Source organism: Ursus americanus, chromosome 18 (assembly GCF_024610735.1).
Source record: "Ursus americanus isolate L20-20 chromosome 18, mUrsAme1.1.p, whole genome shotgun sequence".
In the NCBI taxonomy this organism is placed as follows: Eukaryota; Metazoa; Chordata; class Mammalia; order Carnivora; family Ursidae; genus Ursus; species Ursus americanus.
In genome coordinates, this window is record NC_142144.1 from 9,956,921 (window position 1) to 9,975,641 (window position 18,721).

Here is an 18,721-nt window from a genome sequence, read left to right on the forward strand (position 1 = left end):
GTGTGAGGTAGCTATTGTTGTTAAAGTTTGTCTCTTATATGTTTAGGTAGATTGTAGCATTTAGTTAGATTTTTATTTTTTTATTTTATTTTTTTAGATTTTATTTTTTAAAGTAATCTGTACACCCAATGTGAGACTCAAACTTACAACCCCAAGTTCGAGAGTCACATGCTCTACCAACTGAGCCAGCCAGGCATCCCTAGCATTTAGATTTCTTAATTTTTTCTTATGACTTTATTTCTTAGAGAGAGAAAGAATGAGAGAGCATGTGCGCATGTGTTGGGGAGGAGCAGAGGGAGGACAAGCAGACTCCATGCTTAGCATGGAGCCCAAAGTGGGGCTCAATCCCACAACCTTGAGATCACGACCTGAGGCGAAACCAAGAGTTGGAGGCTCAACTGACTGCACCATCCAGGAAGCCCTTAGATTTCTTAATCATTTCATTATGCTTGTGGTGGTATTGTTGTTGTTGTTGTTTTTAAGTAAGCTCTACATCCAACATAGGGCTTGAACTCATGACCCTGACAAGCCAACAAGGTGCCCCTTTTAAATTAATTAATTTTTAGTTTTTAATATTTTTTAATGCTTGTGTAGTGTAATTTCTCCCTTCTTGGCAGACCTATCATAAAATCTGGTAGGGCCTCTGACTGTACTATGAATTGGTCTCAGATGGAATGTAGGTTCTCCCCCAGTTCTCCATGCATAGCAGGACTGTACACTTCCTTCTTCACTGCATTGTTGTGAGGACCATTTTCTTTCCATGAAATCTTTTGCTACGAGTGTTTTAGGAGGACAAGTATTTTTTAAATGCAAACACTTAGAGTTCTTTTTAAAAAGTAGGGTGATTCCTCAATTTTAGGTTTACATTTTGTAATTAATTTTAATCTTTTAATTTTGAGATAACTGGATTTATTTGTAGTTATAAGAAGTAATACTGAGAGATCTCATGTACCCTTCACTCAGTTTTCCCTAGTAGTAAGTTCATGTAGAACTATAGTAAAAATACCACAACCAGGATATTGACATTAATACAACCCATGATCTTGTTTAGATTTCTCCGGTTTTACTTGTACTCATTTGTGTGTGTGTGTGTGTGTGTTTGTGTTTATTTCTCTGCAATTTTATTACATCTGTAGTTTTATTTATCCAACACCGTATTCAAGGTACTTCCATTACCACAAGGATTCCTCATTTTGTCCTTTTATAACCAGACCCACTTCCTTCCTGCTGCCCCTAATTTGTGGACCCCTTGCAACCACCAAGCTGGTCTCCATTTCTATAAATTCGTTATTTCAAGAATGTTATATAAATGGAATCATACAGGGGCACCTGAGTGGCTCAGTCGGTTAAGCATCTGCCTTGGGATCAGGTCATGATCCCAGGGCCCTGGATCTAGCCCCACATCAGGCTCCTTGCTCAGCGGGGAGCCTGCTTCTCCTTCTCCCTCCACCTGCCATTGCCCCTGCTTATGGTCTCTCTCTCTCTCAAATGGATGAATAAAATCCAAAAAAAAAAAAAAAAAAAAAAGGAATCATACATATGTAAGTAACCTTTTGGATTAGGTTTTTTCTCACTTGGCATAAATCTCTTGAGATTCATCCAGGTGTGCCAATAGTTTCTTGTTATTGCTGAGTAATGTTCCATGGAATAAATATAGCACAATTTGTTTAACTCTTCACTTGTTGAAGGACACTGATTTATTTCCAGTTTTTGACTGTTATGAATTAAGCTTCTATGGACATTTGTGCACAGATTTTTATGTGGACATAAATTTTCATTGCTAAGAGTGCAGTGCTAGGTCCATATGGTGAGTGCATGGTTTGCAATTTACTGTGTTTATTTTTTTTAAAGATTCATTAATTCATTTTGGAGGTCGGGGGAGGAGGGGCAGAGGGAGAAGGAGAGAGACACCCAAGCAGACTCAGCGCTGAGCTTGGAGCCTGCTGCAGGGCCTGGTCTCCCAACCCTGAGATCATGACCAGAGCCAAAACCAAGAGTTGGGTGCTCTACTCCCTGTGCCACCCTGGCGCCCTTGCAATTTACTTTAAAAATTAGTAGATAAAAATCTTCTCCTATTAGAATTATTTACTCTTACATTTGCTTGGTGAAAAGTATTCTACAGTTTCTTTAAAGCTGTTTTCTAGAACCTATTGTCTGTGTAGGCAGGGAGTTTGCATTTTGGAATAGCCATTGTATCGTCCTCGGGCATTATGAGATGAAGGTGAAAGCTGATGAGTCAAACCACAGAGTCATTAAACTGTAGTTTTCCTTCCCTATGAAACAATATATGTATTAGTTCTTGTCTTTTTTGCATTTGATCCTTAGTTATAATATTGTAGTGAAAGGTTGCATTTTATTTTCTCTTCTTACAGCGGCTATGTGACTATGTTTGTGACCTCCTCTTAGAAGAGTCAAATGTCCAGCCAGTATCGACACCAGTAACAGTGTGTGGAGACATACACGGACAGGTAAAATTTCATGAGCAGATTTTTAGCTTTTGTACTGTTCATAGTCCATGTGTGTTTCCACTTATGCTGCAAAAAAGCCACCAGAAAAACAAGAAACAAAAACATCTGGTCATTTGATAGATTGCCTCAGTCTGTGTGACACTAATGCTTCCTGGTTACTATTACAGTGAGTAAAAGCAGTGGTCAGATTATTCATGGAGTTTGTTGAAATTATACTTGCAAAGTGGATAGAATGCAGCATTATTGCTCTGTGAAGTGGGGAGAGAGAAAATAAATGTGGACAGCTCACACTGATTGTGATTAACAGGAGGTGCTTTGGTTTTAGGTGCTGATTTTCTATTCTGTTTTCTAGTCTATTCATTTCTATTTATTCATTCTATTCACTCACATCACATTTTATTGAAAATGTATCATTTCCTTAGTGGGAATGAGAATAACGAAGGTTCAGAAAGATAAAATTGTTGGTGCATGATTTTACAGCAAGTCACTACTAGAATAGGAAAAAGATTAGTCTCGTTTTTTCACCTGCTGGGTTTTTGTTTTTAAGAGTTTCAAGGCAGTGGCAGGAGGAGTATACCTCATCTTTAGACTCTTACTGTCAGCGTGTAGCCCAGTTGGAAACCCTCTGTGTATTTGTAGAGGTGTTTTGTGTGTATGTATTTTTTTTTTTTAACTGGGAATGAAAGCTGAACGGAACACTCAACTCAGCCTGCTGTATGCGTACAATGGAGTTGTGGCTATAAGACATTATTGTAAACAATATATTTATCAATGCCAGCAGGACTTGTGTCATCTGTGCAATGTCCCTGCCTTGAATAGACTGCCTCAAGGAGCAGAAATGTGTGTAAATTGGTTGTGATTGGTGGCTGCTCCGTGAATTAAGTTCTATTTTGACCACTTTAGAGGGTTCTTTTCTTTTTTGGTTTTCAATTCGTTCTCTTGGTGGTTGAGGTCATAATAAATCTGGCATTTGCATGTTATCAGCTTCTAAATAGAGAGCCCATTATGTCATCTCTGATCTGTTGAAAAATTGATTTATTTATGAGAGGTGGCGGGGAGGGGCACAGGGAGAGGAAGAGAGAACTGAAGCTGACTCGGTGCTAAACATGGATCCCGAGGCAGGGCTCGATCTCACAACTGTGAAATCATGTCCTGAGCTGAAACAAAGAGTTGGACGCTTAAATGACTGCGCCACTCAGGCACTCCATCTATCTTTTAAAATCTTACTTCTCTAGAGTAGACTTAAGGAGTGCATTTCTTCAAATTTCCATATAACTTCTTTCCAAAAATATAATAAACATTTGTATTTTGCTAAGATAAATGATATTAATATAAGCATGCCATAACACATTCCCACAAACTGAAATAAACCAATAATGTTTTCCCCTGATTATAATATTAAAATTGATGGATTACCTGGGTTATCAAGACTTTTTAGTACGTAATTTACAGCCACTTTTTAGTACGAAATTTACAGCCATGATCAAAGGTCAGGAAATTAGAGACAACTTCAAACTACTAAAATTAATTAAAATAATAAAATTTTACTTCTGTAGTACATATACACGTTCAGTCAAACGTACAATTCTAGGTAACATTTTCTTGTGTTTTGAAGGTTAACAAAGTGCTTTTTCACATACTCCATGTCATATTTTTTCAAGAGTTCTGTGAGATTGGATTATTTTGTAGAAAAGGAAACTTAGACTGAAAGACTGAAGAATTAGCCCAAACTCACACAGCTACTAAGGAACATAGTTGAGATTTGAAGCTTAACTTTGGTGCTGGTGTCCATGTTATTTTTAATTATTTTTATTAAAGTATAGTTGATTTAATATGGGTTACGTTGTTTTCAGGTATAAGCCCATGTTATTTTAAGACTACCACCAAAGTGAACATTGTTTCTCTTATAACTTGACCCTTTATATCACTTGCTAATCAAAAGCCTGGGACTTTCAGGAGCTTCCAAATGTAAGATGTATCCTTTGGAATTTGTAGAGTTGTCGTCCCTTTGGGCCAGTTCTGGCATTGTAAGATTGGGTTATGAGTGTAAATAAACTCATTAAAAAATTTTGGCAAGCATAAAGTGCTGAGAAGCATTGAAACAGTGTAATCTAGTGAGGAGATTGTAGACTTCATTGTCAGAGCGTGGTTTAAGTCCTGGCGTGGCTGCATATTAACTGTTGAAGAAGTCACTTTGGCTAGGTCACAAGTTTTTTTAGGTATGGTCTATGGACCTTCAAAGGTTTGTAAGGTGGTACAAAATCTATTGAGGGTAAAACTTCAGGTATCTCGGCATGAATCAAGGGAGTAGCACCAGACTATGCTGGTTGTCATTGTATTCTTTACCAGCATACACGCACAATAAAATAAAATGCCAGGATCACTTAAGAATGTCCTTGACGATGATACTTACCTGGCAGGGGAGATACTGTGATCACAAAGAATGTCCTTGGTGAAGCAGTAATATTAATTGTAATTCTCAACCCTTGAGTTGATACATCTTTTGAATAGTCCTGTGATGGAAACAGGAAGTATGCTTAGAGCACATCTGCTGCATACCAAAGAAAAATGGTTTGCTTAAGGAAAATACGTGTGTAGTTGTTTGTGTCACAAACTGAAGTAGCTTCTTTTTTTTTATGGAATGCTATTTTTACTTGAGAGAATGAATGACAAGCTGTGGGTATTTGGCAACCATCTTTGCAACAGTGATGGAGTGAGCCGGTCACTTCAAGGAAAACAATTGACAGTATTTGTTGCCAGTGACAAAATTTGAGTTTTCAAATCAATAATTAGAGGGGCGCCTGGGTGGCACAGCGGTTAAGCGTCTGCCTTCGGCTCAGGGCGTGATCCTGGTGTTCTAGGATCGAGCCCCACATCAGGCTCCTCCGCTAGGAGCCTGCTTCTTCCTCTCCCACTCCCCCTGCTTGTGTTCCCTCTCTCGCTGGCTGTCTCTATCTCTGCCGAATAAATAAATAAAATCTTTAAAAAAAAAAATAATTAGAATTTTAGAAAATTTGAGCCTACCATCATGATGGTGGGCTGTGAGCTTCTGATATTTAAAGACTTTTCTGTTGGTGGTGATATTCACAAATATGTTTTTTTGGTGATCTATAATGAAATATCATTTCTGTTTTCCAAATGACCAGTGTATTAGCCACTGAGAGTGTTAGACCAGTCTACCTAACAGAATAGGAAAAAGACCATTTATCAAGTATTGATATATTAAAAGAATATGCACCATTATCTCTAAAGATTATTAAAATACTCTTCCTTTTTGTAAAATACACTTGTGTGAAGCTGGATTTTCTTCATATGCTCTCATCAGTATATCCCAACAGATTGAATGCAGAGGCAGATTATGAAAATCTAGCCATATTCTGTTTACCCAGACATTAAATTTGTTTTGTTTTTGAAAACATTGTTTATTTTTCATTAGAAATATGTATATGTTACTATTTAATGAGTTGTTACTGATTTAAAAAATTAAATATTAATGATTAGTTTTAATTTCTGTTATGGTCAATAGCAGCTGATATAAGCTATATAAGCAAAAGCTTTTTGGGCACCTGCAATTTTTAAGACTATGAATGGGTACTGAAACTAAAAAGTTTAAAAGCTACTGAGCTAGCCAACTGCTTCCTTGTCTCTAATGATGGAATAAAATCCATTTCTCAGGATTGCTTTTATTTTAAAATGAGATTTACAGGGGCACCTGGGTGGCTCAGTTAGTTAAGTGCCCAACTCTTGGTTTCAGCTTAGGTCATGATCTTAGGGTCATGAGATTGAGCCCCACGTTGGGCTCTGCACTCAGAATGGAGTCTGCTTCTCTCCCTTTCTCTCTGCTCCTCCCCCCACTCCTGCGCACGCTCTCTCTCTCTAAAATAAATAAATAACTCTTTTAAAAAATTAAAAAATAAAATGAGACTTACAGAGTGTTCATGATGTGGAAAACATATAATAGATGGTAGAAATTATTTGTGAAATGATGAGGTGAGCTTCCAGTAATGTAGGACAAGCTTAATTGTCTGCACATGTTCTCAGTAAATGTTTATTATGTTAAAGAATTTTGGAAAAAACTTCCATTGTGGAGTAGGAACTGTTGGGTGCCTGAAGCAGAATATTTGATCATGTATTAAATATATATAGGGTAAATGGAAACTTATAAAAATTTTTATTTAAGAACATATTTCTATAGCTATCAATAGATAAGTTTAAGGACACCCACTCTTCCACCATACCTTTACAAAAGCAACTGTTCTATAAAACTTTTAAATGTTCCCTTTCTGACTCTGTGTGTATACATAGTAAAATTGTGTAGTTTATTATAGGTATATTTTCGTGTTCCATTCTTTTCCCTAATTGTTTTTCCATTTTGCTTCATAGTTTCCATTATAGTCATTATTCATGATTGGTCCAGGTCTTTTGAGTTGGTAGATCATACTTTATTAAAATAGCCTCTTGTGTTAGTCATGAAGTTTGTTTCTTTTATTATTATAAATGATGTTGTAACACATTTTCTGTATATTCACACAGTATTTATTTATTTATTTATCTAAATACTTATTTATTTAATTTTTTGCCCTTCGGATATAGTCACAGAAGTGACTAGACCAGAGTAACACACATACGTGTGTGTGTATATATTCACTTATACACACACACACACACATATTTTTATTGCTCATACTGTGTGTGTGTATATATATATATATATATAAACATATATGTTGTGTTTACTGATATATGATATACATGCATCATATATACATCTGTGGGATGGGAATTGAGAAGTATTTTTTTTAAATAAAGATTAATTATTTATTTTACTTAGAGCCTGTGGAGGGGTGGGGCAGAGGCAGAAGGAGAGAGAATCCCAGGCAGACTCAGCCCCACATGGGGCTCATTCCCACAGCCCTGAGATCAGGACCTGAGCCAAAATCAAGAGTTGGACACCCAACCGACTGAGCCACCCAGGCGCCCTTAGAAATATACTTTCAAAGGGAAGGGCTCCACATAGTAGAAATGGACAGCAAATACGTTGGACAATTGATAGTCTACCACTGAGATTGAACACTGTTTCATTTATTTGCTTGCTAATTTTAAGAAGGTAGGGAGATTTTATTTTAAACTCTCTAAAGCTTTTTTTTTTTTTTTAACTCTAAGCAAGGAACAACTTCAGACTTAGAAAATACTGTTGTAAAGGGTAGTGCTTTATTTCTTTTAGTAGTTAATGTTGAAATTTCAGTTTTGTTCACAATGACTAAGATTACTGTTTTAAGTGTTAGATATGTAACAATTTTATTTTCAAGTATAAAACATAACTGTATAGGAAATGATTAGCTGTAGTTGGTACAATATATTATAGTAAATTCCTTTAATCCAAAATCCTTTCTTAGAAAAACTGAAGTTTTGTTTAGGAATTAGGATTAAGATGATCTAGTTAACTGAGGTTACCACATGTACAATTTGTCAATTACCAATTTTCAGTGAAATAGAATATGATGAAATACACAGTTATTTTTTACTGATTATTGAGAAGACACTCCACAGCTAAAGAGCCTGATGGTCTACATCTCCAAAGTAGAGTAGGGGACGATAGGATGATCTGCTCTACAAGATGCTGTGAAGTATCATATAAATTCATTGGAAAAAAATTCTTATCCATTTGTTTCCTTATCTTTTGTCTCATTAAAATAGATGCTGAATATGGGGTGGGGTGGTTTGGTTAGCTTATTAACAAGTTAGATAACTGATCAGTTATTTTAAATTCTTTGGTTTTTTTTTTAAGATTTTATTTATTTATTCGACAGAGATAGAGACAGCCAGCGAGAGAGGGAACACAAGCAGGGGGAGTGGGAGAGGAAGAAGCAGGCTCATAGCGGAGGAGCCTGATGTGGGGCTCGATCCCATAACGCCGGGATCACGCCCTGAGCCCAAGGCAGAAGCTTTACCGCTGTGCCACCCAGGCGCCCCCAGTTATTTCAAATTCTTAAGTGATGGGGCACCTGGCTAACTCACTTGGTGGAATATGTAACTCTTGATCTTGGGGTCGTGAGTTCAAGCCTCATGTTGGGCATAGAGATTACTTAAAAAATTCTAGATGACAAGATAAAATGAAAGAAATTTGAGGGGGAAGGCCTATAACATTAATGATCTAGGAATGTCTTTACTGGTAATTGTGAGATTTATTTTAGTGCTTTTTTTTTTAGACTTGAGAGCTGTGTGCTTGGCAGTTTGCTTACACTTTCTTTCATAAGTGTCATATTTGAGGTCTTCTTAATTACATGCTTCTTTACACATTTTGCTCTCAGTTTTATTATTTTACTCCACAGGAATTTGTAATCAGCATATGTTGCCTTTCTTTTATAGTTTTATGACCTTTGTGAACTATTCAGAACTGGAGGTCAGGTTCCTGACACAAACTACATATTTATGGTATGTAAACCCCAATGATACCACATACTTATTTAAAATGGAAAGGATCTGATTTATTACCTGTAAATTACATAATAATTTCATTGTCATATGACATTCACTATTTAGTTGTATGAAATGGTGATGCTGTACTTTTTTACATTTTGCCATGTCGTCTAGTTGAAAATAATTGCTTTAGTAAATTGCCATATGCATAGGGCTGTGTTGTAGCCCTAAGTAATGGTTGGCCAAAAAATAGCTCAGAACCACGCAACGTTAAGGCACAAATCTCTAATTTACTGTTATTTTATCACACTTTTTTTGAGCATTCATTTTCATCTGTTAATCAGTCTGTGGATTGATGGGTATATGCACATACACATTTGCTATTAGGGTGGATATTTGCTTACTTTGCTTTTGGAATGTAATGTTATTGTTGATTTTTTTCTAAATCCTATAATTTTCCTTCCTTCTAAAGCTTTCCTGTTCTTTTAGCTGTTTTGCTATTGATCTAACGTTGTCTCAAGTAAAACATTAATGGGAAGTGTAAATAGTGTGGCTTCACATGCAGTTGTTAAATACACAGCTGAACCTAGAACACTGTTATAATTAGGGTATCTGCTGTTACAAAATCACTATTTCTTCAAGTTGGTAGTTTTTCTGATATAGTTAAGGTGATTTTTGGGGCGCCTGGCTGACTCAGTCAAAAGAGCATATGACTCTTGATCTCAGGGTCATAAATTGGAGCCCCACAATAAAGTGATTTTTGAAATTCATTTTAAAATTTTTGATTCACATAGGACCTTTTAGAAACATCTGCTAATGTAGGTAGTAGAGAATTGGAAAAATGGTGGTTGTGCAGGGAAGATCCTTGAGAGAATTGCACCGCAGGTTCCTATAGGCCTCCTGAATCATAAGACTAGCACAGTTAGTAGAGACCGCTTATTTACTTCGATTTGAGTTTTTTGTTGAAACCCAATTTCCAAGTAATTCAACATTTGACTCTTCATTTTTGTTATTTTTGGCCTTGTCTCTGAGTTTGTACACTTTGGTATGATTAAAAAAACTATTGTTGCTATTGTATTGTTTCTAACTATAAACTTTTACTTTACAGGGTGATTTTGTAGACAGAGGTTACTATAGTTTGGAGACCTTCACTTACCTTCTTGCACTAAAGGCTAAATGGCCTGATCGTATTACACTTTTGCGAGGAAATCATGAGAGTAGACAGATAACACAGGTGTATGGATTTTATGGTAAGACTTTCTATTTCTTTGAGTCTGAATATTGTTTTACACTCCTCTTTGGGAGAAAAGCTATAGAAGTCATACATGTGCTTTATAGTTAAAATTAGAAATACAGATCATCTTTTTCGACTTTCTCAACCTTTAACTCCTCTTCTTCCCCCAATCAATTGGGAACCTGACCATGGAGAGACAACTGTTCTTAACTTTTTGGTGTACATTGTCCTAGATCATTGTTGCCTCAAAGTGTAGCCTTCAGTTTACCTCAAATGAATCATCAGGGGTGCTTGTTAAAAATGTACATTGCTGGGCCCCACTGAAAACCTTTTGGGGTGGGAATCCTAGAATCTGCTGAAGGCGAATGTTCTGCACTTGAAAGTTTGAGAGCATATTGTGTGTGTGTGTGTGTATTTGTAAACATATTTGTGTGTGCACATACCTGTTTTTTTCACTTAATGCTACCAGCCTTTCTTCACTTCATTGATGTTATTTTTATAACTGCATTGTATTACACTGTATGGATGTACTATAATTGATTAAACCAGTATCTTTAACATTGGACATTGGAATTGTTTTTAAGTTGCTGTTATACACATAGCTGAATGAATATCCTTTTACATATGTTTAATATTGTATGTGTATAATATATATAATTATGTATCTATGTATCTTTGTGCTCTATTCAGAGTGATGACTGCAGGTGTACTTACTGGAGCTCAAGTATTTTCTTGCACAATTTGCAGAAAATCTCAGAAGAGAGAATCTAGGCCTGGGAAATGTTGAGATAGGAATCACTGATGCTCCTATAATTAAGGGTCCTCTGATTTGTTTGATTATCCTACTAGAGTAAGGTGGCCACATTAAATAAATTACTCTGTTTGATAGAATTGTCCAGTATGAATAACATAATAGAGCAAAGCATTTGTTTTGTGTTATATGAATTTAATATTTAGCTCTTTCTGATCATGGCATTTTTTTTTTTTAAAGATTTTATTTATTTATTTGACAAAGATAGAGACAGCCAGCAAGGGAGGGAACACAAGCAGGGGGAGTGGGAGAGGAAGAAGCAGGCTCATAGCGGAGGAGCCTGATGTGGGGCTCGATCCCATAACGCTGGGATCACGCCCTGAGCCGAAGGCAGACGCTTAACCGCTGTGCCACCCAGGCGCCCCCTGATCATGGCATTTTGATCAATAACTAGAGCTGCTTTGTAGGGCCACTTCTGGAATGAAAAGCAGGACCACATGCTTAGACTAGTTAAACACAAGTCTCCTTCATGGCTCTATGTGGAAGACCTACCAGGTCATAGCTTGCCATCCTAGTTTCAGTTAAACTTCTTTAGTATTGGATGAGTTCTTTATTTTTATGGGCAGCCGAACTTCATTAATGAAAAACTCTTCTATTTCTTTCATAGATGAGTGCCAAACCAAATATGGAAATGCTAATGCCTGGAGATACTGTACCAAAGTTTTCGACATGCTCACAGTAGCAGCTGTAAGTTTATGTAAATCTTTGTAAAACCTCAAGCATTTTCCTGCCAATAACCCTTTGCGTACTTTTATCTAATTGCCATCTCAATTATATTGACATCATTAACATTCATTGATGAATTTAGATATGACTGAGTTTATTATTATACTTTCAACTCTGTTATCCTTTTCGCTAGTTAATAGATGAGCAGATTTTGTGTGTTCATGGTGGTTTATCTCCTGATATCAAAACACTGGATCAAATTCGAACCATTGAACGGAATCAGGAAATTCCTCATAAAGGAGCATTTTGTGATCTGGTTTGGTCAGACCCTGAAGATGTGGATACTTGGGCAATCAGTCCCCGAGGAGCAGGTTGGCTTTTTGGCGCAAAGGTCACAAATGAGGTAAAGCCAATATTTTTTGAAAAATGGTTTGTTTGTTGCTAATGGACTACATAAAGAACATAACCTTCTGTTTCTCATCTAGTTTATCATGTATGTCTTTCCTTACTGGTTAAATGAGGTCACATAATGAAAGCACCTCCTTCAGTATCCACTTGGCAATATGTGTAAAATAAATGTTTCTTCTTCTTCTTCTTTTTTTTAAATATTGCAATTAAGTAATACGATAGCAAGGGCAAGATAGGCAACATACACACACACACACATATACATATAAAATTTTTAATATATATTTTCAATTTAGATTTTTTTTAGTAAAGATTTTATTCATTTATCAGAGAGAGAGAGAGAGCACAAGCAGGGGGAGTGGCAGGCAGAGGGAGAGGCATGCTCCCCTGCTGAGCAAGGAGCCACATGTGGGACTTGATCCCAGGACCCTGGGATCATGACCTGAGCCAAAGGCAGGTACTTACCCAGCTGAGCCACCCAGGCGCCCTTCGATTTAGATTAATTGACATGTAATACTGTATTAGTTTTAGATGTATAACATGATGATTTTATATATATATGTGTGTGTGTGTGTGTGTGTGTGTGTGTGTGTGTGTGTGTGTATGAAAACCAACTTTTGAAGTTCAGCTGTTTTCAATTTAAAAAAATCACGCACATTCACGTATATGCACGTAGGGATGAGCTTATATTGGGTAGTAATCCAGCTCAATGGAATTAGAGGGTTAGGTTCAGCATAATTTAGGTAAATTATTTATGCTCCGTGAGCCTGTTTCCTTAAGTTACAAAAGAAGAATAATAAATTTCAGAATTCTTACAAGAATCATATTAAACCCTGAATAAATGATAGATATTGATAGTGATATATTTTTTATTATACCATAAAAACTTTGTTTCATATCTGATAGTGCTTATAGAATGGTTTTCTTCCAGAAACTTCTAATAAGTTAGTGATTGTGTGATTTCTGTAGCTTAGGCCAAAGCAGCTCTATTTGTCTATAACTTACTAGAAGTAGTGGGGATAGCTAGTAGGATGGGTTCTATAATCATGAGAACTTTAGTAGTAAAAGGATTTATCTTTTTTATTATTTTATTTATTAATTTTTTTAGAGGGGGGAGGAGAGAGGGAGAGAGTATCTCCATGCCCAGTGTGGAGCCAGACATGGGGCTCAATCTCACAACCCTGAGAGCATGACCTGAGCCGAAATCAAGAGTCGGTGCTTAACTGACTGAGCTACCCAGGTGCCCCTATACTTTAAGTATTATTTTCATATATATATATATATATATATATACGTATATATTAATATATACGTATATGTATGTATGTATATAGCATGTTTTTTTTAAATGTGCTAGATACTTAACAAAACCTTTCTAAATTGCAGTTTGTTCATATCAACAACTTAAAACTCATCTGCAGAGCACACCAACTAGTGCATGAAGGCTATAAATTTATGTTTGATGAGAAGCTGGTAACAGTATGGTCTGCTCCTAATTACTGCTATCGTTGTGGAAATATTGCTTCGATCATGGTCTTCAAAGATGTAAATACAAGAGAACCAAAGTTATTCCGGGCAGTTCCAGATTCAGAACGTGTTATTCCTCCCAGAACGACGACGCCGTATTTCCTTTGAGGCCTTCGCCCATCCTGCTGACCCATTTTTCTTCCCTCTTCTTACCCCAACTTTCGTGTATTACCCTCTACAATATACTTTTTATTGAGCACTTTGCTGCTGAAATGCTGCCTCTTGCCTTTTTTTTAATTTTAAATTATCTAAATTTATTGTTTGTTATGGTGTCTATAGCAATGTTTTTCTATCAATTTTCTCCCCCATCCCATCCCCACCTTGGACTCATTTGAGAAGACTTGAGAAATGTCTTAATACTCACACCGCTGCATGTGGCTCTTGCTTATTTACTGGTCTGGGGGAAACAGGATGTGTTTCCTCTTTTTAAAAAGCCAATTGACAGAACAGACTACACCGAAATGCTCCTCCTTTTGTATCATTCAGCCTTTTGTTTTAGTTTGGTAAGTTTTAAGAAATTTCAGCAGCAAAGATGTTATTCAGTGGGCACGATGGACTGCAAATGCCTCGAGTTATGTATACCTGTCCCAGCTGTAAACTTCATTGTCCTTTGTTGGATGATATTTTAAATGGATATAAAATAAATTGGTCTAAAGGGCTGCCCTCCTTGTTGTGTTTTTAAATTTTAGTTAAAACTGCTACAGCTTATGACTTTGTACAGTAAGATAATTGTATTGATCTTTTTTCAGATTCCTTGTATTTTTTAATAAAATAATCTTAAATAAAACCCAGATAGGTTAAAGTGTTAGAAATTTTAAACAGCTTACATTGTTAAAGTTATTCTCCCCTCCCCCCCATCAGAGTTTTTGACCCTTTGGTTATTGAGTTTAAAACTTCAACTGAAATTCAATACTATTTATTTAAAAAAAAAATCACTAAACTGTGCCTAAAGAACATAACTGCCATATTAATGTTTTGGTTTATATTCTCTATAGTAATAGAAAAACATTTAATACTTGTAATGCTGATGTGTTCATTTGATACCAGTTGAGTAGAATGTGATCGATCCAGTTTACAATCTATCATGAGTATCATTAAGTAAAATCTGTGTACTTTTCAATAGGAATCATTCTCCTCTTGCTGTAACACCTGACCTTAACTTTTAGAAAGTGTTCATTTTTTAACTGCAACTGGAAAGGTTGAAAAGTCAGGACTCTTGTATTTGTGAACTGTTATTTGAAGCAAATTTTAAAAAGTGTAGAAAGAAACAAATTGTCCTATTTTGTAAAGGTCTGTGATACCATGTTTCGGCTTCGTGTAAGTAATTTGAATATCCAAAGGGTGTGATGATCAGTTCTTTATATGCAACTGTCCACTTAATAAGGACAAGTGTTCCAGTGTCTCTTATGACTGTGGTCATAAATGATGTTGGAATTTACTATTTTGTGAAATAGTTGGTATCCCTTTACTACTATAATTAATTTTTGTCATTCCAGGAAATCTTTGTGAAGCCAGCCAATTAATAAAGCACTTTAGTATCTGTTCAGGTAGTTTTGAAAACCAACTTTTCCCCTTCAGGATAAGAACTTCCAGGTTACCTAAAAATGCAATAAAAATCTTTATAGTCTAAGCTTCTTGGCACATAATTTTTCATCAGGGTTTTTCTTTTATTAAATGAGCACAATAATATTTTGATTTTTATTTTCCGCAACCACCTAGCTCCTTGTTTAGTTTTTAATTGTATAGCTATATGAAAGAAGTAGCTAAGACATTTGCTGCACACACTTGAACTGTTGGGTCAGTAGCTTTGTGTTACTGCCCTGACCCCAGTGTAATTCAGGGGGAAAGGTATTTTTATCTTACAGGGATATGTAGCTATGTATTTTACTAATTGTGAAACACTGGAAATTAATGATGCAGACAACTTGGTGTGGTCTTTGAACAGCTCTCTGCAGTGTTTTTTCTGTTACCATAAATTGTATTTAAGTGCTTGCTCTCCCCTGCTTTTAAGTTGTACCAATAAAATCGGTAACCTCAGCCTTCCCTTTCCATTTGACACTCCTTAGCTTAGAACGATGTAGTTGTTTTAGTTATCCCTGTAATGTGACCTTTATTTTTAAGTCCTGGTGTACTGCGTTTGTTTGTCACTAGTTGGGCATGTGCCAATAATATTCTGTCCATTCCTTAATTGCCATCTCTATTTTGTCTGATTTTTTTCTCTTCAGCTGAATAATGGCTTTTTTTGCATGGAAAAAAATAGTTTTTACTATTAGACATGTAAAGGGAAGAGAGAGTGAATGTATTGGACTTTGTAAGCCTAAAAGGAATATTTGGATCCCTCTAATAAATAAGGGCTATGTACGATATAGAGTAATCATGTAGTGGAAGATATTTGCAAGTCATAGATTTGTAGGAAGGAGGATCTGTTACTCCCTGTATCTAGGCTGAATGTAAAATCCTTTATGTTGTATTAATGGGGGTAATAACTATTTTTATTTGCTGATGATATACTTGGTTTCTAATAAAGTGTCCTAGGCTCTAGTGAGAACTGTCTACTTTTAATTGCCAATTACTCCCTTTCCCCTTTTCCTGATCTGCTCTTGGCTAGCTTTTTATAGGTTAATGCTTTTCCTGAAATATCTCACCACTTTAAATGTGTTCATTTGAGTGTGATCCTAAAAAGTCTGGATCAAGAGCACATCTAATATGCAACCTGCATCGGCTCCTACTCCATCTGGATGACCAGAACTGTTGGAAGATTGTGACGTCTTAAACCCTGGGTTTTGCTTTTGAAATAAGGTTTGAAATATTGTTCATTGCATTAAGATTTGTGTGTTTTTGCTTTGTAAGCCCAGCACCAGGTTTTGAAAATGCCTGTATTGCGAAAGCAAATCCGAACTCTTTCTGAGCCTCTTTCGTTGTCAGAAATAGAACTGCTTTCCATCAGCCTCCAGAAAATTGTGTATCTGGAGTTGAAGAGATTTAATGGCACGAATCCAGATTTTTAAATGTAATTGTTTTTTAAATGCTAATGTTTGTAAAGCACCTTCAGTTCCTTGGATGAAGGGTGCTATATTCTCTCAGTGTAAATTAATAAAAAGATTATAGGAAGTTTGTCAGAAACTTTTATCTAATGCATAGTCTGTAGCCTGTCCCAACAAGAAGTTAGCATTTTATATAACACAATTTAAATTAAAAAATGCTTATTCCTTCACTTGGTTCCTTGACTAGTAAACAGAAGTGAAACTTTTTCTTGTTCTGCATTTGCCTTTGAGCTAAGTTTTCCAGTTCTTTAAAGGCGAGATTCATTGTTATATCCTGGACCCAGTGCCCAGAACCATGCATCATAGATCATCACAACTCTTTCAATTGTATGTTTACAGTATGCATTCATGCTGATGAAGTATTCAGTAGTAAAACACCAAAAAGCGTTTGGAAAGTCCCCTAGTGTGGTGCCAGACAGAGTAAATGCCTGGGGAATGTTTGTTCCTTATTCCCCTCTTCTTAATTTTCTATTTCCTTATCAATCAGTTGGTGATTGCCTTTGTTACCCTCATGAGAGATTATGCTGGCTTGGATCACTCAAATATTTCCTTTATTCAAAGTGCGTGAAACTTATGAGGATTTTTTTTGTGTGTGTATCAACAAAAACACTTATTACATAAGTATATTCCACTCAATCCCTGGACACCCACTATTCTCAGCATTCTGGTTTTGTGTATAAATGGGAATGAGATATAAAAGACTGCATGGCGGCATTATGGAATAGTGTAAAGAATATAGGCTCTGGGATCAGATCTAGGTAAAAAACCCAGCTCTGCCAGGCAGTAATAGCTAACTTAGCTAAATGCTGTACGTGCCCTATTTTGTGTTTACCTTTACCATGGTTCTATGACTGTGTTACCTCTTCTCCCTTGCCGCCCCCCTCCCCCCACATTCCCCTTAAGATGAACAGATTTAGGATAGATAACTTTGCCAAGGTTGCATAGGAGAGCTGGAACTTGAACCCCTTTAGTGCATACAAGAATACATCTTAAGCCATCTTAAGCAGTATTGGTTATTGTAGCTGTGTGACCCTACGCGAGTTGGGTTCTCTGGATCTTAAAATTCTGTGTCTAAAATAAGAGAATACCATACGAGTTGATCTCAGGATTTAAAAATAACACACATAAAGTACCCAGTCCCTGGCCTAAAGCTAACATTTATCGAGGGCTCATTCTAATATACCATTTGCCCAAATTAAATGTAGTTGGGAAGTAAGAATAGTCTAAGGCAATATATAATTGCTGATACAGTGTAGCTTATGAAAGTACAATGAATTTGGAGAAGAAGGTGACGTAGAATGGAGTAATTGGGAAAGGCTTAAAAGGGGAAGTGTGAATTAAATGTGGACAAGAATGATGGGATGTACATTTATTTAGTAAAAACAAACAGATTACTAGAACTTGCATGTGACATGAAGATAGGGCTTGAGGGTGCCCCTTGGGAAGGCTTAAGAAATGAAAGCAGCAGCTCTACTGGCAGAACAATGTATCAGGATTTGGCCAATTATGAAAGATCTTGAAAACCACACAAGATTTTAATCCCTGTTATTAAGAAATGTAATGCGTGATATTTTAAGATTAGTCTTCTAGTGAGTTGATGGCCCTCCCCACCAGGACTCCTGTTCCACCTGCCACACTCTTGTCTGACAAATTATTCTGCCCACCCCCCTTCTGGTTTGGTTGAGATTGAGGCTGTCCATAGTTTGGTGATTTGGGAATTACATAAAATATTATTTAGGGGAACCAACAGACGTTTGGCAACATTTTTTTTTCCTTGTCAAAGCCATTTTAAAACCCCCACTACAATTTATCATTTCATAGAAGGAATGCCATTTTTAACATGAAAGATGCAAAAAGAGACATCTCAGAATAAAGGACAGTCCTTTCCACCAAATAAATTCCATTTTGCGAAAAGCTAGTATCCTAATTTTTGCCATTTGTGAGGGTCAGTGAGAGAATTGTCCCCAGCGTGCTGGTGTGATTTACTCTAGGCTGTCACATTATCGATGCATGAAAACATTTTCTAATAAAAAAGGTAATAGCAAAAGAAAGTTTGATGCCTTCTCCCAGTTCCAAATAGATGCCACGGATCTACCGAAAACAACAAAAACCTGTTCCTGTGGAATGTAGAGAGGCTGTAGAG

At 36.4% G+C, this 18,721-nt stretch overlaps 1 protein-coding gene across 2 annotated transcripts in view; it reads left to right on the forward strand.

The window, feature by feature from the left end:
- The window catches only part of PPP6C (protein phosphatase 6 catalytic subunit), a 35,546-nt gene extending 18,901 nt beyond the window's left edge, over positions 1-16,645 (forward strand). Inside the window, exons 2-7 of one of the 2 annotated variants that reach the window (XM_045790954.2) lie at positions 2,373-2,468; positions 8,838-8,903; positions 9,997-10,138; positions 11,541-11,620; positions 11,793-12,002; positions 13,394-16,645. In XM_045790954.2, the coding sequence (XP_045646910.1) occupies positions 2,373-2,468; positions 8,838-8,903; positions 9,997-10,138; positions 11,541-11,620; positions 11,793-12,002; positions 13,394-13,642 (843 nt within the window). In that variant the 3' untranslated portion in view covers positions 13,643-16,645. The remainder of the gene's footprint in view (positions 1-2,372; positions 2,469-8,837; positions 8,904-9,996; positions 10,139-11,540; positions 11,621-11,792; positions 12,003-13,393) is intronic. The other variant, XM_087869375.1, reaches the window with a different exon arrangement.
- The last annotated feature ends 2,076 nt before the right edge of the window (positions 16,646-18,721 follow it).